The sequence below is a fragment of the Mandrillus leucophaeus genome, unplaced genomic scaffold (assembly GCF_000951045.1).
Source record: "Mandrillus leucophaeus isolate KB7577 unplaced genomic scaffold, Mleu.le_1.0 Scaffold829, whole genome shotgun sequence".
NCBI lineage: Eukaryota > Metazoa > Chordata > Mammalia > Primates > Cercopithecidae > Mandrillus > Mandrillus leucophaeus.
This window is the reverse complement of record NW_012109019.1, coordinates 42,203-70,067: the sequence shown is the minus strand read 5'-3', so window position 1 is coordinate 70,067 and position 27,865 is coordinate 42,203. Positions and strand designations below refer to the sequence as shown.

Sequence of the window (27,865 nt, the reverse complement as noted above, 5' to 3'; positions counted from 1 at the left end):
AGGCTGGAAGAAAACATTCACACCAAGTCAACAGAGAAAAGATTGATTACACTCATTAGAGTCAAAGATTTCCAACAAATTAACAAGCAAAGGGCAAGCATCTTAAAAGAAAAGGACAATGCAGAAAAGAAAATACAAATGTCTGGCAAATAAGTGGAAAGATGACTTCATTCATGATTAAGGAAATGCAGTTTTTAAATAGGTTTTCCTCCTAAAAACCAAAAGTCTAAGAATGTTAAGTGTTGGTGAGGGTGTAGAAAAATAATCACTCTCCTACCCTCTTGGGAGAAATGTAAATTGACACCACCATTTCGGACAGCAATTTGGCAGTTTCTTTCAGAATACTGAATGCCCATACCCTTTGCCCCAGAAATCCCTTACGGAAATCTGACTCGCAGAAATATTTGCACACCACGCAGTCATGTTCACGGCAGCAATGTCTGTAATTGATGAAAAATTGGAGCTACTTAAATGTTCATGATTATGGGACCAGCTAAAGAAAATATGACACATCCCTGCCTTGGAATTTCATGCAGTCACCAATAAAGATTGGGTCAAATCAGATGGCTGATATAGAATATAGTTAATAAAGTAAAAATATAGTGAGTTGACAAACAAAGCATGACCGCACTTTTATTTTTTAATTTGCAAGTAGTGTGACCATGAATAACACACACACACACACATACACACTGCTAGAGAGTTTGTGGAACTTATGCTTTTTGTCATATGCTTCTATTATTTATGAACTTGTTTTTACTGAGCATGTATTACTTTTAGACTTTCATAATTTTTAAACCAAAAAACATAACTGAGTAATAATTGAAAAGTTAAAGTCTATAAAGACAAACACATTATGTGTCGTTTATTAGACCTGAGTCTACTTTCAGCCAGAGCAACTCTGGGCTGCAAGTGCAGTTCTATGAAGATTTTACCTTTATTGGGTTTGTCTCATGTATTGCATGCAGGCACGCACACATGCCACCCACACCTACACACCTCTACACACACACAAAGTTCTCCAGCTCTGCATATGCACGTGCATCACACATTTTTACAGTATCTTGAGCAGCTCCAGAACATTTTTTAATGTATTTGTTGGTGCAGGGGAATAAATAGCCAGAGCCGAGAAAGCAGAAAGGGATGCACTGAGATTGAAAACCCCATGCTACCTCCACCATCCTGGGCAGGTGAAATATCCCATGACATCCTTGTGCCCCTCTGGCTTCTGGCTTTTCCCATTTGTCCTCAAGATGACTGAGCCCAAGGAAATGTGGCCATCAGGATGGATGCTCATTGACTCAGGGCTGGTGTGAGGCTCACGGGTCCTCGTCCCTGAAGAGTGTGAGGTTGTGCTTTCGGATGTGTCCCAGCAGCACCTGTCCTCGCCGCTCCAGGGTCTGGAGGACCTGCTTCAGCCCCTGGGCCCCACCTTGGCTTTCCCAGAACACGGAGTCCATCTGCAGCGACTTAAGCAGCATATTCTGTAGACACCCTGATGCGAGAACCTTCACGGCAGACTCAGGAAACCTGGAGCGAAGGCCCCAGAACCCCATAACAGAAAGAAAAAGCAACAGTGATCTCAGAGAATTTCAATAACAGGTGAAGCCAGATGGCCAGAGCTTGCACAGTTGAGGAACTCTGGCAAAGTCACCCTGCAAACTCCCCAGGCCTGCACCTGCTATCTCATTAACAGAGGACCCTTTGCCTAGCTCTGCTGTGAAGGCAGGGGATAGACCTTTCAGATGGGTCCCATCCTACTGAGAAGCCAGGTGAACAAATGCTGCTATCCCAGGCTCCATTTGGCAAATGCAGAGCCAGAAAGAATCCTGGGAAGGCAGAGCTGCCTGCCAAGAGTGGGCAGGGAGGGGTAGACTCTTCAGCCTAGCTCTCCCACCCAGAACAAGGGAAGGACTAGCCTCTCCACACCCCAGCAATGCAGCTAGTATTCTGCAGGCACAGGAGGCCCTCTGGATATTGGGGTAGGCCCTGCCAACTGTGTCCCCTCTCAGCTTTCCCAGGGCTCCCCACCACCACCTAAAGTTCTGATCCAACAGCTTGTCTGATGGACCGTGGGCTTCTCAGGGCCATAGTTCAAGGTCCCAAGGTTTGCAGCAAGGCCATCAGGTCTCAGTCCCGTGAACTTCCACCCGACCCTTTTGACCCTCACCCATCTATGCCCTCCAGCAGCCGAAAGTTCAGCTTGTCCTCAGGGTGCTGAAGGTTGCCGGCGTTATCGATGTAGACCAGGTGAGATGGATTGCTGCTCCGGACCTCAGGGAAGAGGGTGGACAGAGAGAGAGGTGGGTAAGGGTGCAGCTACAGCTGGCACCTATGGACTTGGTCAAGATTAAGGGGCTGAGAGCCCTGAGCTGTCAGTCCCACAGTCCATGCTAACAAACAGTCCTCACAGCTGAGCACTTACTCTATGCTGGGCACTGTGCTAAGTGCTTCCAGGCATCCTGTCAGTTAATTCTCCCAGTAACCTTAGGAAGCGGGCACTAGTGTTAGCCCTATTTTACAGAAATGGTGGCACCTTAAGTTAAGCAATTTGCACAAAATCACAGTTAGTAAATAGCTGGGCTGTTTCAAACCTGGACCCATAGGGCTAAGGCAGAGCACCATCCGCTAAATTGCAAGGCCAAAGGACTGATCCTGTTTCGGTGGCTGAAGGGGTGAGGAGCACAGGTGGGAATCGGCAGGTGCCGAGGTAGCCTGCTCCTCAGGGCCATCGCTGTGAGAGGCATCACACATGTGCTGCTCACATGTGTACACACTCAGTCACCCCTTTGTGCCACCTGTGCCTATGCACCTGGGCATCCCCCTTAGCATCACTGAGAGCACACAGAGATGTCCTTTATCCTCGAAAAGCAGTGACCACACTCTGTTTCTACAGAAGAGTTTAGCAGCTCCTAAACATTTTGAAAACCAAAATCAGCACCAGAGAATTCTTTAGTACCTTAAAGAATATGGTGTGGTTGTGAATGGGAGACCATCTCTTCTGGTCCCCACTCCCACGCACGCACTCCTTTCCCACATAGCTTCCAAAAGCTCATGGGCATTTCCCACAATCCTCTCCAGCGGCCTAGGCTTAAGCTATGAACTTCTGTTTCCAGGACCCCGGCTTCCCTTCTCTCTGCCTCTTCTCCTTTCTCACCCCACTCCACATGTCAGGATCACTTTTTGCTCAAAGCTGGGTGGCTCTTCCCTCTAGAAACTGCTGTCCTAAAAGATCTGTGAAATGCCTGCTCACCAGGGGTAAACAATGGCTATTAAAGCTTTGTCTCTCCCGTGGATATTTACCTTTGACAAGGGAAAAGGAGAGATGGCTCTGGGGGTAGAGGAGGAGAATTGCCAGCACCCCCACTAAGCAATCCTGGCCTCTGGGTGATGTGGCCTCCCTGAAGCCCATCCCTGGACACCATGCTGACAGCTACCCTCCAAGAGGAAAGGGAGGCTGTGGGGACACTATGCCTCACTGCAGGAGAAGACAGAGAAGCCCTCCCCTGGGGGAAGCACTTTGCTTCTTATGCAGAGGAAATGGTTATTCTGCCCTCTCCGATGGCCACAGCACATTGCTTCCCACCCTGGACTCTAGTTTTGACAGAAGCAGCAGCAGCCTGTGAGCCACTGGGGTCTTGGGTTCATGCCCTAATGCTGCTACCATATGGCCTTGGAGATTCCTTTCCCTCCAGACTGCAACTCCTTATTTACTGGCACAACGAGGATGTTGACTAGACACACCATTCTCAAACTCTACTTCCAGGAGCCCTAGTTGTTCTCTGGAGTCTCTTAGGGGCAGTGGAGACAGTGAAAACGGGGCTCCAGCCCTCATGCCACACTCCTCCTTAGGCACATTCTTAAAGCTCCATTTTGTCAGTTTATATATTGCAGACTCCTGGAAATATTCAAACAACTGGTTTTGCTGAAAAGAATGACTGGGAAACCCCAGCATCAAATGATTTTTGAAACTTGTTAGCATCTTCTGAAGGACACAGGAAGACCTGGTTCTGGGGTGACAAGGGGATGGTGTGGAGACGTACCAGGATGTGGACCAGCCGCAGCTCGGCCGGGTTCCGGCATTTCTCTCGGAGCCTCTCTTCTACACAGGGGTCTGAGGGCTCAGGCTCGAAGCCACAACAGTAGCGATCCAAGCGGTCGTGGACCTGTGGAGACACCCAGCCTTTGGTAGGGTGAGGCAGGGCAGGGGGCCTGCCTCCACCAGGCACAGCACGGAGGCCACCTGACCTGCTGTTTCCTACATGACGCTGGGGCCACAGCAGGGGTGACTCTCAGTGGTTCTCTGTGCTGGTCATTAGTAAATGGGCTTCCGCTTTCCTCCTCTGGCCAGCTCACTCTGCACACCAGGAGCTGTTTGCTCAAGCCTCAGGCCAGTGTGGATTTTCACCCAGTGCCCACAGCTTGACCTACACTGTTGCTCTTGAGCTCTAGCCTAGCACCACTGGGGCTCCGAATGCTGACCGTCTGCCTGTCTACCCAGGGAGATTCTACATCACTCTATTTTTTCTTTAAGCAGCAAATGCTACATCAGGGATTCCTCCTTTCTTTAGAGGTGCAAGTCCTTTAATGATCATCTCAACAGCTCCAACTGGACAGCTCTTTCACCCTGCAGCAGGCCTGAATCAAGCCGGGGAAAGAGGAGGGCATCCTCAATGTGGTGTGCGGTCAGTTCTGAGGAGCTTTGCCACCCTTCCCCTGAATAGATACATACAGATGACACCCACAGCATTTTAGAGTGGATCAGAGGATTCCTAGAATCACGCTTCCCACTCACTTGCTTCTGCGATGCTTTCTTCAGAAGGAAAGTCACAGCCTACAAGTCAGCAGTAGGAAGAATCGTGGTCTGCCCCAGCCCTGACCTACATGAGGATAGCATCTGCTGTAAGTGTCTAGGACAAAGAGATTGAGGATGGAGAGGCATACAAGCAGAACTGGTAGAGTCCTCTGAGGATGGTTAGGGGAGGGCTTGCTGTGGGGAGAAAGACAGGAAAGGGAGAATAGTCGAACTGAGGAGCTGGTCTGGAGAAGGTTTGGGAGATGCTAGGGAGTGGATGAAAGATGAAGTGAGCGCGGCTGAGCAGCAGGGAATCACCATCACACACAGGATGTGCAAGCCTGGGAAAACTCATTCTATTTTCCTTTTACAAAGGAAACTTGGTTTGATGCAATACCTTGACGAGTGCTTAGGGTAGAAGGTGAAATTACAGGAGGTCTGGGTGTGGGAGGACTTGCTTTGCATGGGACAAGAAGAAAAGTTAGTTTCTTGCTGTGGAAGTGGGAGGACAGAGGAATAGAGAAGGTGAAGGGAAGCAGGGAGCAGCAGAAGGCTGGGGCTGTGAGATGTACTCTCCCATAAGTTCTCCATCCTGCAGTGAAGCTGCTGCCCTTATGAAATGTTTGGTGGATGCTGAGCTTTGAGTTCAGGTTTGGTGTGGGGCAAGTCAAGGTAGTGCTCATGGCACATCAAACAGAAGGAGTCCATCCACTACTTGGGATTTATCCAAATCCTAGGAAGGGCTCCAAACCCCACAGGTTATGGGACCAGGGGTTTTAGTTGTTTTCTTAAATCTCTCAGGTGGTGGTGAAAGTCAGTGGGGAGGCCTTGAGGACCTCTGGGATCTACCAATCAGAACAATGAATCACATAGGTATCTAACTCTCAGGCTGCAAAATGTACTAAGTTCCTGAAAGGGCTTGCTGTGGGGAAGACCTAGATTGGACACTCTGATCCCATCTTTGCAGAATGGCTAGTCTGAATTAGAAAGCCTAGGAACACCACTGGAGAGGAAGACATCAGCCTGGGAACTTGGAAACTCAGTATGAAGGGAGCAGAGCAGACCTCATTTCAGGAAAATTGTCATTATCTGAACTGTCTGGTGATTCCCTGGTAAACTCCACGAAAAGGCATGGTTTTTTTGGTTGCCCAGTACTAAAAGCCTTCTCCTGGACGGGTAGAGGACTTTGTTGAAAACATTTACTGGCAAATGTTTCAAGAGCATGGCTGTCTGAGACAATGGATAACAGTTGGGACAAACAATAGATTAACCAAAAAGCTTAAAAAGGAAGAGATAAGAAATGAAATGTCCAAGGGGCTGTGAAAAGCTGCAGTATGTTCCTGGAAATCTGGAAGTCCACATGCACATGTGTAGGACTGTGCACATGTTCAGGAAAAACTTGAAAAGATCCTAAGCTCTCACCTCTGGTTGACCTTGAGACTGTACAAGCATGAGTGAAGGCAAAAGCAGATTTATCAACTGCATACATACATGTTGGAGATGCCTCAACACACACACACAGACCCTTTGGCAAACACTAGGAGACTTACTGGCTCCAGAAATTCATGAAAATCTGCTCGATCATCAGTTGATCACTGAACCAACTGAGCAGAAATTTCAGTGGCCATATACAATAAAGAATACAGACGAATATAGAATTTGTTCATAAAAATAAAACAAGCAAATAACAAAGAAAATAACTACAAACGAAAAAAACTACAACAAACAGCAACAACAAAAATCCTGGGGAAAAGAAGAATCTGATTTTCAAAGTGGCCACCTTATATTATTTAAATACTCAGTTTTCAACAAAAAATATGAGACAGTCAAAGAAACAAAGTATGGCCAATATGCATGAAAAAAAGGCAATCAATCAAAATTGTTCCTGAGGAAGCCCAGATGTTGGAGAAAAAATTTAAATTAGCTATTTTACATATATTCAAAGAACTAAAGGAAATCAGGTCTAGAGAAGTAAAGTACGAGAATGATACCTCACCATAAAGACTACATGAATAATGAGATAGAAATTATAAAGAGAAACCGAATATAAATTATGGAGTTGAAATGTACTACAACTTTTAAAAATTCACTGAGAGGATCAACTAGCAGTTATGAGCAGGCAGAAGAACAAATCAGAAAACTTGAAAATAGGTCAACTGAGATTATCAAGTATGAGGAATAAGAAGAAAAAAATGAAGAAAAATAAACAGTGCCTCAGAGACCCATGTAACACCATCAAGTGTACCTATATATATATAAGAGGAGTTTTAAAATGAAGGGAGGAGGATGTGAAAATAATATTAGAATTAATGTCCAAAACCTCCCCAAATTTGGTGAAAAGCATTGATCTACACATCCAAGAGGTCCAGTGAACTCTATTAATATAAACAGAAAGAGACCTACACCTAGAATAAAACTGTCAAAAGCCAAAGACAGAGAGAGGATCCTAAAAGCAGCAAGAGAGAAGTCACTCATCACATAAAAAGGATTATTTCAAAGAGTGGTTTGGTATCAGATTTATCAAAAACCATGGAGGCCAAAAGGCAGAGGAGTAACATTCAAAGTGTTGAAATTAAATTAAAAAAAAGAGAGTCAGTCAACCAAGAATTTTATATACAGCAAAACTGTCCTTCCAAAATTAAGGATAAATGAAGACATTAACAGAACAACAAAAACAGAATTTATTGTCAGCAGGCTTGTTCTACAAGAAATACTAAAAGGGGGCCTTCAGGATGAATGAAAGGATACTAAGTAGTAACTTGAATTAATATCAAGAACTAAAAAGCTCTGTTCAAGATAACTATATAGATAAACATAAAAGACAGTATAAATGTTTTTTGTTTTTTTTTTGGTCTGGACTTCTTTTTTCCTCTCTGATTTTAAAAAACAACTGCTTAAAGCAATAATTATAATCTATGCTGATGGGCAGAAAATGTATAAAGATGTAATTTGTGACAAGAATAGCATAAAAGTGGGAGGGGAACAGATTTATATAGAAAGAAAGTCTTTTTACATTATTAAATTGCTGATAATCTGACCTAGATTGTTATAAATCAAGATGTTAATGGTAATCCCAGTGCAACCAACAAGAATATAACTATAGTCCTAGTCACCAATAATCTCACAAAACCAGATGTTGAGAAATGAGACAGCATTCAATAGTCCCAAGTACTCTCACCAAACATTATTTTCTCTGTTTTATACAGTTGAAAACGGAGAAATCACACCTCAAGTCTAGACAGGCTGAGGGCATTTCTGTGAGGCCACATTAGTAGCAGTAGACCAAATGGATTAAATATACTCACTGATTCTAGTAAAAAAGCAAGTTTATGCACAGAGGCCAATGCACAAAGCCCAGAAGATTGGTCCAGCTTGGCAAAGAACCACAGCCCTGTTTATGCAGTAAGCCAATTAGCAAAACTTCCTGAGGAGGACCCTCTTTACTGCTTTGGCCTTCTGAACTTTGGGTAACCAATACCCAATTTTCCTTCTTTCCTCTAATACCCTATTATGGAAAATTTCAAACATACAGCAAATTTGAAATAATGTTATGGTGAATACCCATATACCCATCACCAAAATTCTACCATGAATATTTTACTTATTTTATGACATATCTAACCATCGATACATCTCTATATCCATCCATTAAATCATCTTGTTTCTTATTTTTTATGCATTTCAAACTAAGTTGCAGACATTAGAAATTTCCCTCTAAATACGTTGGCATGCACACCACTCATTAGAGTTCCTGATTTTCTTATAAGAGAACCAATCTTCCCTGCTAGATACAGTCTGGTGGCATCATCAATCCAAATACCCTGCACACCCAGCCATGAAGTGAAGATGGGGTCCAAGCTCCTCTAACCATATACCCTCCCTCCATCCTTCCCCTGACTCTTCAGGCTTCTCAGGCCTTTTTCTTCCATTCCTTGAAGCCCTTAATGTCTTACCAAATACAGATTCTTTCCTTGCTTATGTTAACCAGAGTTAGTCTCTGTTGCTTGGAATCAAACTCCCTTCAAGTGATGCACCCCCTGAATTTTCCTTCTTCCAGGTTAAAACACACTTGGGTTCTGAAACTATGGTAGATGTTTTTGACGCCCCCACCCATGAACCTAGGGCTCACCTACAGAAGGTCCCAACCATACAGTCCCCATATGTAGAGGTACTCTTGCCCATAACAGGCTTGACCCACCCACACAGCAGGCTGAAAGTGCTGGAAAATCAGTGCCCCCAGGAGCAAGCTTCAACCAATGACTTATGGCAGTTAGTGTACAAATATCATAGCCCCTCACCTCCCAGGGGAATGATACCCTACAGCAGTGTTCTACAAAGTCTGTCAAGGGCCCTCATCTGGGTTCACCCTCACTTGCTCATGGTGGCAGCCCGCTCTTTACTGTACCCTTCATTAGCTTTTCTTCCTTCCCTGTTTCACTTCCCCATTTGCTCACCAGGTTTCCTAGGACCACCTCCCAAATAAATTGCTCTATTCAAATTCTAGTCAGAGTCTCTTTTGGGGGAATTCAAACCTAGATAGAAACCTGTCACAGTCTCTATTGCTGTCACATGTCCAAGCTCTTGTTGGTCAATATTCTTGTCATACTTTAGTACCTAGCACTGGACACAACAGCTGAGAATCAAGTTATAGAGTAGCACAGAAACATTGCCTCCCTGATTCCAGATGCTAAGACTAGATTCGCATCTTTGCCAGTCTCATCATATTGTTGACACCTATTTTGCATGTCCAAAATTAGCAAGTCTCTGTCTCATATATGTCCATTCAGCCAGGGCTTCATTAACCTGCATTTATACCACTGACTCACAGGCCCTCAGTAGAAGACTTTGCATTTAACACTATTCCATTTCCTCCTTTAATCTTTCATTGCAACCCATTGAATATTCTTTGGATGGTTTTGTTGTCACATTCATTTGCTTTTCCTTCCCCTGACAATTTTAGGTTATGTGCCAGCCAGACCAGTAAGCTACTATACCAATGGGAGTGTTTTCAGCCACAGGTAACAGAAAACCTGACTCAAAATGGCTTAAGCCATAAGGAAGATTGAGATTATCTACAGAAGGAAGTCTTGAGGAAAGGCAGGCTGGGTGGATTGAGCAGCACCATATTGTCATGATAAGGACTTGGGTTGCTTTCTGCCCTCCACATACCACCCACAATGTTAACAGCATCCCAGTGTTGTCTTAGGATGCCTGCAGGTAGTTGCTGTGGGAATATATTTCCTTGTTCCTGTCTAGCAGGAGAGAAAGAAAAAGAGTATGAGAGAAGGGGAGAGAGAGAAGGAATCTCTCCCCTCAACAACCATGGAATAGAAGGCCTTCCGTTCAGCCAAATTAAGAGGCACACATTCTTGGACCAATAGCACTCAGTGGAAGATGTTAATGCACTGATCCTTGAACCCATTGCCTCTGAATCCAGGAATAGGTGGAAGGTGAATCAAATCAGGGCTCTGTGAGAAAGGACTACAAGAGACTGGCTGGGTCCCCTACAGCCCAGTGTCCTCATTCAGGCTACTAATAAAAATGTTGGCTAGGACAGGGTTAGAGAGCCCTGCAGCATACCACCAGAGACCTCACTGCCTTCCAGTTCATTTTAAATCACTAAAGCTAGTATACCACCTGTGTTAGTCTGTTCTCATGCTGATGCAAGAGATGGTCTCCCAGTCTTGAGCAGCTCTGGCCCTGTAGGGTAGAGACCCCTCCTGACTGCTTTCACTGGCTGGCATTGAGTGTCTGCAGCTTTTCCAAGTGCAACAGTACAAGCTGTCAGTGTATCTACCATTCTGGGGTCTGGAGGATGGTGGCCCTCTTCTCACAGCTCCATGAGGCAGTGCCCCACTGGGGACTCCATGTGGGGGCTCTGACTCCACATTTCCCTTCCACACTGCCCTAGCAGGGGTTCTTCATGAGGGTTCCACCCCTTCAGCAGACTTCTGCCTGGACATCTAGGTGTTTCCATACATCCTCTGAAATACAGGTGAAAGTTCCCAAAGCTCAAGTCTTGTCTTCTGTGTAGCCACAGGCACAACGCCATGTGGAAGCCAATAAGGCTTGGGGCTTGTACCCTCTGAAGCAACGGCCTGAGCTGTACTTTGGCCCCTTTTTGGTGCAGCTGGGATGAAGGGCACCAAGTCCTAAGACTACACAAAGCAGCAAGGCCCTGGACCCGGCCCACACAACCATTTCCTCCTCCCAGGCCTTTGGACCTGTGATGGGAGGGCTGCTGTGAAGACCTCTGACATGCCTTGGAAACATTTTCTCCATTATCTTGGCATTGATATTTGGCTCCTCGTTACTTATGCAAATTTCTGCAGCCAGCTTGAATTTCTCCCCAGAAAATGAGTTTTTCATTTCTACCACATCATCAGGTTGCAAATTTTCCAAACTTTTATGCTCTGATTCCATCTCAATCATAAGTTCCAATTCCAAACCATCTCTGTGAATGCAAAAAACTGAATGCTTCTAAGAGTGTCCAGGTCACATCTTGAATGCTTTGCTGCTTAGAAATTTCTTCTGCCAGATACCTTAAATCATCTCTCTCAAGTTCAAAGTTCCACACATCTCTAGGGCAGGGGCAAAATGCCGCCAGTTTCTTTGCTAAAGCATAGCATGAATCACCTTTATTCCAGTTCCCAATAAGTTCTCATCTCCATCTAAGTTCACTTCAGCCTGGACTTCATTGTCCATATCACTATCAGCATTTTGTTCAAAGTTATTCAACAAGTTTCTAGGAAGTTCCAAACTTTCCCACATCTCCCTGTCTTCTTCTGAGCCCTCCAAACTGTTCCAACTTCTGCCTGTTTCCCAGTTCCAAAGTCACTTCCACATTTTTAGGTACCTTTATAGCAGTACCTCACTCTTTGTGGTACCAATTTACTGTATTAGTCCATTTTCATACTGCTGTAAACAACTGCCCAAGACTGAGTAATTTATAAAGGAAAGAGATTTAATTGACTCACTGGTCTGCATGTCTGAGGAGGCCTCAGGAAATTTACAATTATGGCAGAAGGTGAAGGGAAAGCAAGAAACCTTCCTCCCAAGGTGGCAGGAAGGAGAATGAATGCAGGAGGAACTACCAGGCACTTATAAAACCATCAGATTTCATGAGAACTCACTGTCACGAGAACAGCATTGAGGAAACCACCGCCATGATTCAGTTACCTCCACCTGGTCTTTTCCTGGACATGTGGGGATTATGGGGATTACAATCCAAGACGAGATTTTGGGTAGGGACACAGTCAAACCACATCACCACCCATATATGAGCCTACTCCATGCTTTCATATGCACCCCATCCTTAGCAAGAGTCACCAGAGGCTACCAACACAGTGGTTTACTGCAGAGATCAGAAAACTTCTCTATAAAGGACCAGAGAGTAAATATTTTAGGCATTGAAGGCCATACAGTCTCTGTCATAACTACTTAAGTCTGCCACTGTAGTGCACATCTTATATATTATAGATAATACATAAACAAATAGGCATGGCTATATTCCAATATGTTGGTAGAAGAGCTGAGGCAGGACTGGCTTGTCTGTCATAATATGAAAGAGTCTTGGAAGATGTCCGGGGTCCAGGGTCTAAAACTCCTCGTGGCCTTTGGAACACCAAGCTCTATGTCAAAGGGTGGAAGGCTACCCTGCCGCACCACAAATCTAAGCCCAGGGCATAAAACCCCTCATGACTTGGATGGAATCCAGGGCTCAGGGCATAAAACTCCTCGTAGCCTCTGCAATATGCACAGACTTGTTGGTTGCTCTCCCAGGCTTGTAAACATGCTCTCCATTATCTCAAGCAGCAGAGTATATTCTATATGTGTCAAAGAAAATGCTAAACCATCACAGCTACTCTTGATGCACCGCTACATTTCTACCCCCACATCCTCACGCCCTCACCTGTTTACCCCCACATCCTCAATGTCTTCACCATCTGCTTCTTTGTTTGATCACCAATAAATAGTGTGGGCTCCCAGAGCTCAGGGCCTTCACAGCCTCCATGCCAGCGTTGGCCCCCTGGACCCACCTTATGCCCTCTTAACTTGTCTTTTCTCATTCCTTTGACTCCGCCGGACTTTGTAGCCCCCACGGCCTGGTGTTGGGTGTGATCACCCCTTCCCCTTCCACCCTTTGGCACAGAGCTTGGTGTCCCAAAGGCCATGAGGGGTTTTAGACCCTGGACCCGGGACATCTTCCAAGACTCTTTTATATTATGACAGACAAGCCAGTCCTACCTCAGCTCTTCTACCAACATATTGGAACACAGGCAAAACCTTATGTGCACTGAAATTGAATTTCATATAAATTTAGATGTCCCACAATATTATTCTTTCAATTTTTTTAACCACTTAAAAGTGCTAAAATCATTCTAAACCATTCTACAAACAGGTGAGGAGTAAATTTGGCGGCATTGTGGGCCATGGTTTAGTTTGTGACCCCCAGTTTGAAGTTCAGATGAATTTGGGGATGAATACTGCCTCCACTATGTCCTGGCTGTGTGAATTCAGAAAATTGCTCATCTTGCCATGCCTCAGTTTTTTCATCAACAAAATGGGGAGGTGATACTCCCATGGGGCCGTGTTGAGGATCACACAGGATGTAATCCAGGAGGCAGATGTTATGGAGAGTTCCCAGAAGTCTCTGGCCCTGGAGGGGACAGGCCAGTGGTTCTCTCCTAAAAAGCGCTGGCCTCACCCCCCACTCACCCAGCACTACAGGCCTGAGAACCAGAGTCTGACATAAAGGAAGTTATGATGGTCTAGTATCTCTTCCATGCACAAGTCTAGTGTTTGGAGCATGGACATATCTGTGAGACAGAAACCCACCAGCTGAATTACCTTGGGCCAGGACAGCAAATGTCAGGACAGCTCTAGCAAGCCTGAAGTGCAATAACTGCTCTGGATTTTGCTTCACACCAGCTGCGTGGCCAGCCAAACCATCTTGCTCCCACCAAACCCTCCCTGCTCCCGTCTCAAGGCCTTTCTATGCAGATTTAAACTTGCAGCAGCATTTATTTCCAGAGGAAGCTACAAGAAATACTGGCCCATATGATGCGTGCAGTGCTGGCTTCCCAGAATCTACACCCATTTGAATGTTTCACAGTGAGGGCTTGGCTGGCACACTTGCCAGTTTGATTATTCTGCCGTGCTGTCTGGTTGGCTTCTTCTACAGAAGAGAAATTAGGTTTAAACAGTAGAAGACTAGCAGCCAAACAAGACCAAGCTTAACTTTCATTCCCATATTCCTTCAAGATTTGATTCTTTTCCCCTTTTTGAAAAAATGAAGAGATACCAAGAAAAAATGATAAACCTTTAGAGTTTGGGTTTTCTGGCAGTGTTACATAATCGTGTGGACTGAAGTTTTTGTTTAATTTTAGTTAAGCCATTGTAATGCCCTTACTCTGTGCCAGGAATTATCCTTAGTGCTTTACCTATCACAAGTCATTTGACCCCTGCTAGCAGCCAAGAGATAGATACTGTTATTGTTCCCATTTCAAAGATGAGGCTGAATAATGAGTCACAAATGCTGAGTAATGTGACCCAGCCCCCAGAACATGTTTGTCATAACCAGAGACTTAGTTGAAGGTTTTTGGATGCAAGAACAAATTGAAGCGCATGACTGGCTGCCAGCATGAAGGATATAGTAGGGTCATTGCCTCTGTGACCTCCCAAACAGGACATCTGCATGGGACAAGATACTGCATTCTGCCAAGGAGGGATACCAGGTCCAGCTGTGGGGGTGGGAAGGTACAGGGTGAAGGCTCTGGGGCCAAGACTCGGGTTCCTCAAGCAGTGCCTGATCTGGGTGTGGTAGAGTCCAGAAGAGCCATCTGCTGTCCCTGGTGTCCCATGCCCCCAGAGCAGAGATGTTTCCCCAAACTGGCAGCAGTCACAGGCCTGGGAACTTCACGGTGGAAAGGGTGGCTGCTGGCTAGGCAGGCTCACTGCCTGGGGGTCAGAGAGTTGCAGCATAGTTGGAGGCAGGAGGAGAGCCAACTCCCCTTCCCATACTCCAAAACCTCTCTCCAAGGAGGGTGGCAGGCTGCTCCCATACTGGCTGGCTGGCTGTTGAAGAATCTGGTGAGGCTTTGGGAAGGTCAGAGTGTGGAAGAGGAGGGAGTTACTCGGCACTGACTCTCACTCTCCTCTAAAGACTCACCTTGCTGTGCTCCTTGCCTTTCCACATACACGGCATCTTCCCTGGAAGCTCCAGGGAGGGAACATCTAGACTGCTTCATCTGCCCAAACCCCGAGGCCAGAAGTCTCAGCACCATCTTTGGAAGCCAGTGAATAGACCAGCTGATGGGCTTTGAGGAGCTGGATTGAGAAGGACTATGGCTTATCTAAAAAGACATCTGTGGAGCCTCCTAAATTTTAAACATCAACACAAAACCCAGCAGCTGTTAAAAGATGAATCCACCACAGCAAAGTAAGTTCTGACCAGGAAAGCTAAGATGAATCACCACTGGAACACTGTCACAAAAGGTCCCCACTTTAATAATTAGGGGGGAAAATATGGTGACCTCTTCCACGATACCCAAAAGGCATTTGATAAAATTACACATCCATCCCTGACAATGAAACTCTTTTTTTGTTTTTGTTTTCTTTAGAGACAGAGTCTGGCTCTGTCACCCAGGCTGGAGTGCAGTGGCGTGATTACAGCTCACTGCAACTGCCAGCTCCTAAGCCCAAGAGATCCTTCCCCCTCAGTCTCCTGAGTAGCTGTAACTACAGGTGCATGCCACCATGCTTGGCTAATTTTTAATTTTTAATTTTTTTTTTTTAGAGACAAGGTCTCCCTATGTTGCCCAGGCTTGTCTTGAGCTCCTGGGCTCAAGCAGTCCTCCCACCTGGCCCACTCAAACTGAAATTACAGTCGTGAGCCACTGCACATGGCCTGAAAACTCTTAATAAAGTAGCAATAATGAATAATTCCTCATATCTTCAGTCAAAAGCCAGCATAGTGTTCAATGGTGAAACACTAGAAATTGTCCCAAATCTGTAAGAAACATGTCATGTCTCTGGGGCCAAGAGGGTTCCTCAAGCAGTGCCTGATCTGGGTCTGATAGAGTCCAGAAGAGCAACCTGCCAGTCCCTGGTGGCCCATGCCCCCAGCACAGAGACGCTTCCCCAAACTGGGAAGAGTCACAGGCCTGGGGCCTTCAGGATGGAAAGTCCTGGGATTACAGGCGTGAGCCACTGCACCTGGCCTGAAAAACTCTTAATAAAGCAGGAATAATGAATAATTCATCACGTCTTTGGTCAAAAGCCAGCATTCTGTTTAATGGTGAAACACTAGAAATTGTCCCAAATCTGTAAGAAACATATCATGTCCATCATTCCATTAATATTTACCATTGCTCTGTGACACCAGTAAATGTAATGAGGTAAGAGTAAGAAAGAAGAAATGAAAAGATAGAATCCAATTTGTTACAGATGAAATGATGGTATGCAGGGGAAGCCCAAGAGGATAAACTGAGCAAACATTAAAAGCAAGATGAAGTCAGAAGGTGGATGGTGGCAAAGTTAATATGCAGAAGAAATAGCTTAAATATGAACAAAGAGCTACCAGCCAGAACATGTAATGAAAGAAAAGGTCCTATTTCCAATAGCCACAAGAAGACAAAATGCCCAGGAATAACCCAACCTGAAAGTGAAGACCCAGCTGAAGAAAACATCAAAATGCTTCTGAGGAACGTGAACAGATGGAGAGGCATAACCTGTTCTCGGCTAGAGTGACTGTATTTCAGGATGTAAACGCTCTCTATATTAATCCACAAAAACTCAACTTGATTTCAAGAAAATCTCAAAAGGATCTGGGAAGGGGAAGGAAGTAACAAGCAAAAAAGTATATAAGAATATCAAAAAAATTCTAAAAAAGAGCAGTGAGAAGGACCAAGTCCTACTAGTTATTAACATAAAATATAAAGCTCAGTAATTCAAACAGTGTGACTCTGGCATATAAATAGACCCTTTCCTGGAACAGAAAAGAGTCCAGAAATAGACCTATATACGTATGGAAATTGGCTCTATGGTAAAGGTAGCCTTTCAAGTTGAGGGAAAGATTGATTATTCAACAAATGTCACTGGGACATTTGGGTTGCCATCTGAAAAAAAAAATAGTTGTTTTATACCTTATCCCTTACTCCAAAATAACTTCCAGATGGATCAGAGATATATCAAAAACATGAGAGAATTTTAAAAATAACCCTGAAATGAGAATAGCCTTTTAAAATAAAACACATGAACCTAGAAATCAGAGAAAAGCCTGGTCATTTTAACAATGTACATTTTTAAAACTTTCTGCACGGCAAAAAGACTACAAACAAAGCTTAATGACAATCTAAGGGAAATATTATATACTACAATGGAAAACAAAGGGCTAAGTTCCTTAATCTATAAAAACCTCTTAAAATCATTAAGAAAAAGACCAACAACCCAACAGAAAATGGGGCAAAGAACATGGATGGAGCTGGAGGCCATAATCCTAAGCAAACTAACTCAGGAACAGAAAACCAAATACCACATGTTCTCACTTATAAGTGGGAGCTAAACATTGAGTACACATGGACACAAAGAAAGGAATCACAGGGGCCGCACAAAGAAGGGAACAACAGTCAGTCACAGGGGCCTACTTGAAGGTGGAGGGAGAGGATCGAAAAACTACCTCTCGAGTACTATGCTTATTACCTGGGTGACAAAATCATCTGTATGCTAAACACCCATGACACACAATTTACCTGTATAACAAACCTGCACATGTACCCCTGAACTTAAAATAAAAGTTTTAAAAATAAATAAATAAAACCTACCTAGGCTGGGCACAGTGGCTCACACCTGTAATTCCAGCACTTTGGGAGGCCGAGGCGGGCAGATCACCTGTGGTCAGGAGTTCAAGACCAGCCTGGCCAAAATGGCAAAACCCCATCTCTACTAAAAATACAAAAATTAGCCAGATATGTTGGTGGGCGCCTGTAATCACAGCTACTCGGGAGGCTGAGGTAGGAGAATCACTTGAACCTGGGAGGCGGAGTTTGCAATGAGCCAAGATTAGGCCATTGTACTCCAACCTGGGCAACAGAGTCAGACTCCGTCTCAAAACAAAACAAAACAAAAAAAAACCCTACCTGGTGGCAGATTGTGCTGGTAGCAAGAAAAATAGATGTTTTAAAAAAGAAAAGAAAATGGGGCAAAGAATATGGATAGTATTTTTGTCTTTTAAAAGGCTTTTAAACAGAAGCAGGACTAAGATTGAGGCCAAAAAAAAAAAAAAAAAAATCAAAAGAGGTACTCACTTTCCTTTTTTTTATATATACTAAAAGAATAAAGATTTTTATTAAGCATTGTAAGTTGCATTCAGTAGCCTTCAGATACACCACAATCCATCGACAGTCAATCAAACCCAACAGCAGTTCATTCTTGCACAATCCATGCGTCAGGGCCAAACTCCCTTCAACTTACAGTAAGATCCTACTTAGTTCTTGTGGACAGGGGTTGGGGATTACACCTCATTTCTGATCACTAATGTGATGAAGAGCATCAGAAGTATATGAAAATGATAAGAAGTGATTCTGATTTCAAAGTACATTGTTTGGAAACATTAACAAAAACATCAAAATGATAGGAACATACCTGCTTCTACTAAATTCTCAATGGGAAAGTTCTCAAGAACAAGCATTTTGTTTCCTGCTACAGAATGGGGGGGAGGGGGGTGTGTGTGTGTGTTTTTTTAAGATCAAAGGGTTTTTTTCCACAGAATTTCATATTTGCTAATATGAAAGCATAAAACAGCAACAAAGAACAACAGTACATACAGCAGTGAATACACCAGTGTAATATTGATGTTCGAAATGGCTAGATAATTTTGGGGGGACTTTAGAGTAAATGCAACAGAGGTCAATAATCACAAAATTGCAAGGTTAGCGCAAGATCAGTCAACGACTAAACAGAGTTAACATCTTTTCTAGGACTATTACTGATTATTAGCATTTTTGTTTTGCAAATGGGCACATACTGATAAGAATGGAAGAAAGGACGATAACATGCATAATATTAACTACACACTTCAAAAATTACGAACCATGCAGAAGTTTAGCTCAAGTAGTAGTACTAAAGGTCTACATCCGATTCAAAACCACATAGTTCATTGATCACAGATGCATGGTGTGAGTCACGAAAAGTTTCAGAACACACTGTGTTGATTTTGAAAGGTCATTTGCATCTTCTATTTCAACTTTATCTCCATTTAACTTGCTCATAAGTATGTATGATGTATTGTATATTTAAAATCAGCAGAACAGCAATATTACTGTATAATTTTTTAGTTTTGATAGTTGCACTTTTTTTTTTAACACAAAAGAACCACATCAACAGTGATGAAATTTAAGAAAGAAAAACTGTGGTTGTGCCTTATTTCTTTCATAGTCATAAACATCAAACCTTAAGGAAAGCTTCATTGTGAAACAGCAATGCAAAATCAAATATAATGGCATGCATATGGTGCCAAATACTAAAAATTGTATTTTAAACTATATATACTTCAAGACTGCCAAAATGTGTTTTCTTTATACTTCAAGAAACACAATTATAGGCTTTTGTCATAACCAGTTTATTAAACTTTATGTGTACCTCATTTTAAGAGTGGGAGTCAAATGCTCTTCATTTTCTTTCTCTTTTTTGTTTTATTATAGCATTTTGACTGTAACTGGTTAAAATTTAAAATGTATTGTTTAAATCTCTGATATTATAGAGGGATCTGAATTTCCAAAGTCCTCATTTTTCTCTTACAGAAAGGACAAAATGTACATAACTGCAAGTTCTTTCTCTCCAGATATTCCTAAATCCTTACCTTCCAGCATCCTTCACCCTCTATAAAAAATACATTTACTCTTCTTTATTTAAGACAGCTGCCTCCAGAGCAGCTTCTCTGCCACAAGGGCTGTCTGTACTTAGTGCATTTAAATGACGATTTGTATTGCACGTTTTAGAGTCATTATTCAAGACACTTTCAGAGTGGCTGGGGGCCCTGGCATCACCTGGGGTCCCGTTCATCTTGGGAGTTGGCTTCTCCTCAGCCATCACTCCATTTTCAGCCAGGGACCCGTCTGAAGACAGAGGACTTCGATTCCCCAGATTTTGACTTAGATTCTGTGGCCACTTCTTCCGCTGAAGCAGCATAAGGAGGTCTGCCCTGAATCGCTGCCTGGTTTGAGGTACTCACTTTCAGTGTTGCGCAATCGCAGGGTCAGCACCCAGGAGTGAGCATGCTCTTAATTTTCTGCACCTTGGAAACTTCCCTGGCCTCACGTGTTAGTTTTCTATTGCCATGTAAGAAATTACCATGAGCTCAGTGGCTTAAAAGAACATATCTATGATTTCACAGATTCTGTGGGTGAGGAGCCTATACATTTTTGCTAGGTTCTCAGCTCAGGGTTTCCCCAGGCTACAATCAAGGTATGGACCAGGGCTGGATCTCACTCTAGCTCAGGGTCCTCTCTTAAGCTATTCAGGTTGCCAGCTGACACCATTGCTTGCAGTCGGAGGACTGAGGTCCTCAGGGTTGCCACGGTCCTTCTAGATGTCTCCTCTCCCCATAGGCAGTTCATAACATGGCTGTTTACTTTTTTCCTTGAGGCCAGCAGAAGATTCTCTGGTGCTTCACCTTCTTTAAAGATTAGGTCAGGCCCACCCAGGATAATCTATTTAATTAACTCAGAGTTAACTGATCGTAAACTAATCACTGGAGTAACATTCCTTCATATTTGAAACTGGCCCAATTTTCCAACCAGCTGGATGCCCACAGAACTGAAGCTTAAGAAACGTACATTTGTACAATAAAATGTACCTGCCGCCTGTCGACCGGCTCCTCTTCCATACCCCTAATTCCTGTTTTCCCCCACTGGTTACAATGACACTAGACCGCCTGCTGCCTGTTAACCAACTCCTCTTCCTTGCGCCTGTTGTTTTCCTTCCTGGCTATATAAACTCTTAACTTTGGTCAGGGAGGAAGGATGGATTTGAGATTTGGTGCTCTGTCTCTCTGGCTAGCATCGCTGGTAAAATAATAAAGCCTTCTTCCCTGGCAACACTTGTCTCAATGATTGGCTTTCTGTGAGGCAAGCAATGGGACCTAAACTGAAACCCTGGTGTTCAGTAACAAAGTTTGGTTCTGACCAGAAACACCTTGCTTGTGGGTCAGCTGCCACTGGCTGGGAGAGTTTCAGAAGCCTCCGAAGCTGCTGCCTGACTACATTTGGCCCAGTGGTTGGCTTTGGGCTCTCTCTCTGGCCTCGTCACCGCTGGCCCCAACTGCATTCCTGATTGTCTAGGAAGGCTTTGAGATTTGACATGTGCATCCAGACAAGTGAGTGGCTTTTGTGGGTACCAGACAGCAGGATTGGCTCCTCTCAATTTGGGAGCTGAAGGAATATCCATCTGCATGTTGAACAAGCCCAACTGACTGAGAGAGGAAAGCATCCTGATTGTTTCAGTTTGGAAACTCTTAGGGCTTATTGCTTGTTGCAGCGGTTGAATTGTATTTTAGTGACTCTGTGTGTGTGTGTGTCAACACAGTCATGGGAGGTCAAAGTTTGATCCCAGAGTGCAGCCCACTTGGGTGCACTCTTCAGGGTTGGTCTGAATGTGTTGTAGACTGATGGAGCCAGGGAAAGTCTACAGCCATAGCACCCTGAATGTGCCCGATCTCATCTGATCTTGTTAGTACGTGATGTGCTGTGGTGCTGCTTGACCCAGTGTTCTCTGGAGTCGGGGGCAGGGGTGGCCTTTAAAAAAACAAGCTGCCATAGAGACTGCTTTACCCAAAATTTTGGTTTGCAGCGTTGATTGTGTTACCTATTGGAGCAAGCAAAGTTTAGCCATGTGAACATGTTCATAAAACAGTGAGTTTGTGTTGCTATCTCATGGCTAGAATTCTGACATAAAAGCTATTGAATCTTGCCGGATGTGGTGGCTCATGCCTATAATCCCAGCACTTTAAGAAGCCACGGCAGGCAGATTGCTTGAGCCCAAGAGTTCAAAACCAGCCTGGGCAACATGGCAAAACTCTGTCTCCACAAAAAAATTCAAAAATTAGCTGGGCATGGTGGTGCACACCTGTAGTCCCAGCCACTCAAGAGACTGAGGTGAGTGGATCAATTGAGTGCAGGAGGTCGAGGCTGCAGTGAGCTGTGATCGTGCCACCACATTCTAGCCTGGGCAACAGAGTGAGACACTGTCTGAAAACACAAAACAAATCAAAACAAATATCAAAAAAACTATTGGATCTTTGTGTGTGTGTGTGTGTGTGTGTGTATGCATGTTTAGATGTATTTACACATACTATATATTGTATCTACCAAATTGGTTTATAAATACAAGAACGCTCATAAATAAGTCCAAGTGTTTTTCAAGTCCATGTGACTTAAATACATTTTTAATAAACAAACTGGCCCTGAGATTTTGGTAAAGTAAAAATAGGAGTGGCTTTGGGATTGTCAGCATACCCTTTTGACTGGGTTTTATCTTTGTCTCTGCTAGATATTTTGAGGTGTCAAGGTTTGGCACAGAAGGTTATAAAACTATGATAAACCCAGCCACAACAAAATGATCTCTGTGTGAATTTGTTTTCAGCCTCGGCCACCAGAATGAGAGCAGACCTGAACCCAACCCACAGCTTGCAGCTCAGCTCAGTTGAACCCAACTGACCCACAGATCCTGGAGCAAGAATAAAGAGCTGGCATTGTAAGCCATTGAGTTTTGGAGGTTTGTTACATACACAGTGTTATTTCAGCAATCACTAATAATACAGAGTGTTATATGGGATTTGTGAAGCATAGGTAGGCTTTATAGGGTGTATAAGAGATGTGTATGTGTGCAGGGCTTGTGTTTTGTGCCTAAGTAAATGGGATGTGGAGATGTACACAGGAAAACAAGGGTTTCTACAGGATAAAACCTACCCCAGAGTGGGCTGAATGCAGTTTGTACCCAGCCCCTGATCAGAAGGTTCCTGGGCAGGAAAGCCCACATTCTATAGCCCTGCATCTCTCTGACTTGCCAGTGGTTTCTAGGAAGGTAGCATTAGCCAGACAGGGGGTGTTTGACTGGACTGGCATTCAGCAAAGCAGGGAAGAAGTGGCACGAGTCCAGCCGAGTCATGTCTGCCCATACAACCAACCTGTGTGTGTTTTGGCTACAGAGACTTGTCCCCACAGCAGGGCTTGGCAGCTGAGGAACAGTCCCACGCTGCAACCCTGAGAGGTGAACAGAGGGGCTCTGTGTGGAGCAGAGAGCAGCTGCGAGCACATCAGCTGGACTGGGGCTTTGCAAGGAGCTGTACCTCAGAGATCAAGGCCCCAGGACACCCCTGCAAGCATCCCCTTTTCCTGCCCTCATTCATGGACAGCTGAATAGTGACTGTGATTCAGAGACTGAGCTCCAGAGTCAGACCATCCAGGCTGCTGCTCAGCCCACCAGCTGCCACCTTGGGCAAGTAACCTAACTTCTCCGGGCCGCAATTTCTCACTCATAAGTTGCCATGAAGAGTGGATGAGTAAATTCCCGTAAAGTGGGATGGTACCTGCTTATTATTGAGTGTGTGCCATCCTCCAGGCACTGTACTAAGTACATTACATGAATGACCTTGCATCCAGAAACTAAGCGTGATCAATGTTATTATCTGACGAAGGCTGGGATCCCCAGAGGACAGACCAGGATGCAACTGAGAGCAGTTTACTTGTGAGCTAACTCCAAGAAACACAAGTAGAGTGGGGAAGAGTCAGCAGTTACCACTGTGAATAACTGGGCTCCAATCCTGCTAGATTAACTGAGAGGTGTGTAGAATATGCATACAGGGCATCTATACACCTACTCTCCTCAGTTACAGTTGGAGGCTGCTCCTGGAGACAGCCTTGTTTGCTCACGACTGTCCCAGCTTCAGCCCTGAAAGTCCTATGATCTATGAACTGGGAAACCCCTCCTTCCCAACCTGCATGGTTGGCCACGCTACTTGGAGTGTACTCATCCCCAGCACTTCCAGTGCAGCAAGCGAGCAAGCCTGGAGATGCAGGTGCCAGCAACCAGGAGTATACCAGGTACTAAATGGTCAGGCTCAAGGGGATGAGGCTGGGGTGCACAGCCCCATTTTGGGGTGAGAAAAGTAGAGCTGAGAAAGGCTAGGTAATCTGCCCAGGAGTACACAGTGGGAAGTGGCCTGGGGGTGGGGGTTCAAACCCATGTCGGTCTGATGCCAAGGCCCATGCTCTTGACCATCAGGGTCCATAGCTCCTCCTTCCACATAGCAGCAACGGGGACATAGATTGGGGGAGCTGGGAGGACAACAGGAGAGCAGCTAGTCTTGTGACTGGAAACAGACTTATCTGTAGGCAGACTGGCGTAACATTCAAGAGGCCAGAAGGACAGTAGATGAGTGTCGGACAATAAAGAGGTAGAGCCTGTGGCCAAAAGGAGAGGACGGCAGCCTCCACAGGGGGCAGCAGATGCTCAGCTCAGGCTGCTTCCTGCTGTATGGGAATGAAGGACCAGTATTACTAAACCATCCAATTTTTCAAGGGAAGCTGGATTTTTATAGTAAATCTCTGAAGTATTACATATTATCTAAGAATTTTCTAAAATAGAAACCCAAACCCGTGTGAATGAAAACACCGCACATTGGTCCACTCACCTCTGCACGTAACCCTAAGGGCCGACATTGAGGACCCTTTTCTTCAACAGGGGTCTCTGTAGAAATGGGGGCTGGCTCCACGTGCATTTGGTGCACACATCCACCCTCACTGAGCTTTATCTGTTTTTTGTCTTTGTTACTGTCTGGCCATATTTCCCCACATGTATATCTATGGCAGACATCCAGCTCATGGGCACCAGAACAGCCACACTGGTTGTTAACAGATCAGTAACTAGCTGGTGCCTGTAGTCCCCCAGTCAGCCCGTGTACCGACAGTCCAACCCCTTCCCTGGGATTCCCACACTACCCCTCGATCCAGCAACTCCAGGGTTAACTCCTGACAGGTCAGGGGCCTCAGCCAGCGCAGATCCCTCTCATTCTTCAGTGCCCAAGCATCCTCCCTTTCTCTCTCCCTCTCCCATTCTCTCCATCACTATCTCCGTCTCTCCCTCGCTCACTTTTTAAAAAATTATACGACCATCTTGAATCCTTGTTGAGTCAAAGATGTAAAGTTATAAACAGTGGTGTGCTGGCAAATGTTGAACAATCAGCTCTCCAGGAGTAGAGGGGAGTCCTGATTTGTAGCATTTGCTGCTTTCCATGGTGTAAACAGATATTCACACCCTGATGGATTTCAAGCTACCAACATGAGCAAATGTGGAGTTGTTGAGAGATGTGCAGTGGCACACCGTTAGCCAGCATTTATTACATAGACACGAAGCTGCAAAACACAGATGATAGGAAAATACTTAGGAAATAATGCATTCTGAGTAGTTATTACCTTCGTTGCTAATATAATTTATTATTGTTTCTACAACTCAATTTTTTCATAATGCCTGTGTTTCACAACTAGGTACAAAATTCCTGAAAATTTTAGCCATCAGCTCTTGTGAACTGATGAGCTGGCTCTGGTAACCACTGGATAAATAAATAGAGGAAGGAAAATTACAAAAACAGGTGCTTGGTGGTCAAAAAACCAGGACCTGGGGGAGAGTCACCATCCAACCTCAGGTGGGCAATTCAGGCCTCTCCACCCAGAACCCCCTACCTCTGCAGCTCTCTAACCCCACTGCCCAACCCCACCTACCTGCAACAGGAAGTCGAAGAGCGCCAGGCGTGCCCACTCGGTATGATGGATGCCCAGGCATGGGGCCTGGCCTGGCCAGCTGCAGCCGTGTGCCAGCAGGGCCTGGTACTGCAGCCAGCCCAAGGCCAGAGAGTTCTGATCCTCATCCGGGTCACTCAGATGCTGCACATCGGGCGCCCACCAGATGACAGGCCTCGCTCTACCGTCTGTGTAGCGGTAGGGCAGGAGGGGGCTGTGAAAGCGGCGGGCCACAGCAGGTAGGCTCCGACGCAGCCCCAGCACGCGATCTACGTGGAAGGACAGGACCTCAGGCAGGTCCCCAGGCCTCTTGATCAGGCCACAGAGCCCCTGGGAGCAGAGTTGGCTGAGCCTGGGAGAGGACATGCCCTGAAGGGCACCCTCAGCGGAGAAGCCAACCTGTAGCACCTGCCCATGGGCGGGGACCCTGGCTTTGCCCCCCACCTCCCCCTGCGCCAACAGCCGGAGCATCTGCACGTCGTGGTCTGTCAGCCATGGGGGAGCCTGCCCATCAGTCCTAGAGCTGCTCAACAGCGTCTCAGCGTCACACCATACTGACCCTTGCAGCTTCTCAACAGAGCCAGGCCACTGATGAGCCCCTGAGGCCAAGGTGGGATCCTCTGCTTGTCGCCCACCAGTCAAGGCTCTGTTCTCAGCTGCCAGCAGATCCCTGCCTTCTGCTGTATGGGGCCAGAATGTCAGCCCAGCAGTAGCTCTCCAAGCCCGTAAAGCTGCCACGTCGCTCCCTGGGAGTGGACCGACCAGGGCAACCATCTCACTCTGTGTCTCTTGGATGGGACCGCCATGCTGGGGGTGACCCAGGTCTTTGGCTCCTGGATCTCCGACCTCATCCTCCCTCAGGAGCACAACATGCTGAGTACTGAGTCTTGGATGTCCTGACAAAGTAATGTCCCTCCTGACCCTTCCTGGATGCCTGAGGTACCCTCCTAGGGACTCCCTGCTTCTGTCCACTCTTGCTCTATGGCCTTGCTCCTCAGCACAGACCAAGATGGAGTTCCTGGGCAAAGCACGGCCTCTCCAGAAGCCCATGTTTCTTGCCCGCTGCCTCCGGCTGGAGCTCAAAGCCTGCCGGATACGGGTTGCAGGGGTGCCAGTTACCCCCTGAGGCTCCATGGGACCAGGGTCTGGGCCAGCAGATGGGCGCTGTGGGGGAAAGCGGGTGACAGCCATCGCAGAGAGGGTCATCAAGAGGCAGAACGCTATCACTGGCCGCCTCTTGCCACGCAGCCTTCTCCAGAGCCAAGACGCCTGGGAGACAGGGTAGAAAAAAAAAGCTTAAGACCTGGGAAATACAACAGCTCAACCCACAAAACAATGGGGATGGGAAGCAAAGGAGACGCCCAGTTCATGAGAGACTGAGAAGAGCACAGCCCAAGTGGAGGGACAGCTGGCTGCCTTCAAGAGAGGAAATGGGCAACTCCAGCCAACTGCACTCCTGCTTCCAAGCTTGGCTTGCTTCTCCTTCTAGGGCAGCCTCTGCTGAGGCCTGCAGACCCATGCTCTTCTGCCCTATTCTCCCTTCGAATAAACTGCCATTACAACACCGTCACCATGCACCTTAAGGGGTTTTTCTCATGTCTGTCCCCATCACCAAGATCTGGCCTTCTCTTTTTGTCTCCATGGGCCCATTCTGGCAGATCTCTTGATGTCCCCACACACATGCCCTTACCCTTTTCCAGGCACATGGAAACCCAGTCAGAGATGACTTTACCAGCCTCCTTAGCAACAGGGTGTGACCACATGACCAAGTCCCTAACTATGTCATGAGAGCCAACCACTTTTGCCAGCCCCACATGCTTCAAAGGAAGTTGGCTGCCCTGGCCTTTCTCTCTCACCATCTTTGCTGGTTGCACACAGATGTGGCAGCAACAGCTCTGCACATGTTAGCAAGAACACACCCTAAGGGCAGTGATTTCTCAACACGTAGTCCTTGGACCAGCAGTATCAGTATCACCTGGGAACTTGTCAGAAATGCAAATTCTCAGGACCCCACCCCAGAACTACTGAATCAGAAACAGGGGCTGGGCAGCCTATGTTTTAAGAAGTTCTCTGGGTAATTCTGATGTGGGCTTAAGCTTGAGAGCCACTGCTCTAGGGCATCATGAGCCACAAGAGGGAAGGAACACGGTGTCTGGAGCAGTGCAGCCTGCAGCTGGGAGTCTCTGAGCCTTTATGTGACAGACCTACAGGCAGAGCCCTGGTACATAATGGGATTCAACAGATATGTGACTGACAAAATGAATGGAAAATCTAG

At 45.6% G+C, this 27,865-nt stretch overlaps 1 protein-coding gene across 1 annotated transcript; it reads right to left on the bottom strand.

The window, feature by feature from the left end:
* On the bottom strand, nucleotides 1-26,854 carry LOC105530511 (protein FAM198A). The gene is made up of 4 exons (XM_011968080.1): nucleotides 25,573-26,854; nucleotides 4,044-4,166; nucleotides 2,171-2,274; nucleotides 1-1,530 (listed from the first exon to the last, which is right to left on the bottom strand). The coding sequence occupies exons 1-4, from the start codon at nucleotides 26,794-26,796 to the stop codon at nucleotides 1,320-1,322; spliced, it is 1,662 nt and encodes a 553-aa protein (XP_011823470.1). The 5' UTR covers nucleotides 26,797-26,854; the 3' UTR covers nucleotides 1-1,319.
* Between the last annotated feature and the right edge of the window lie 1,011 nt (nucleotides 26,855-27,865).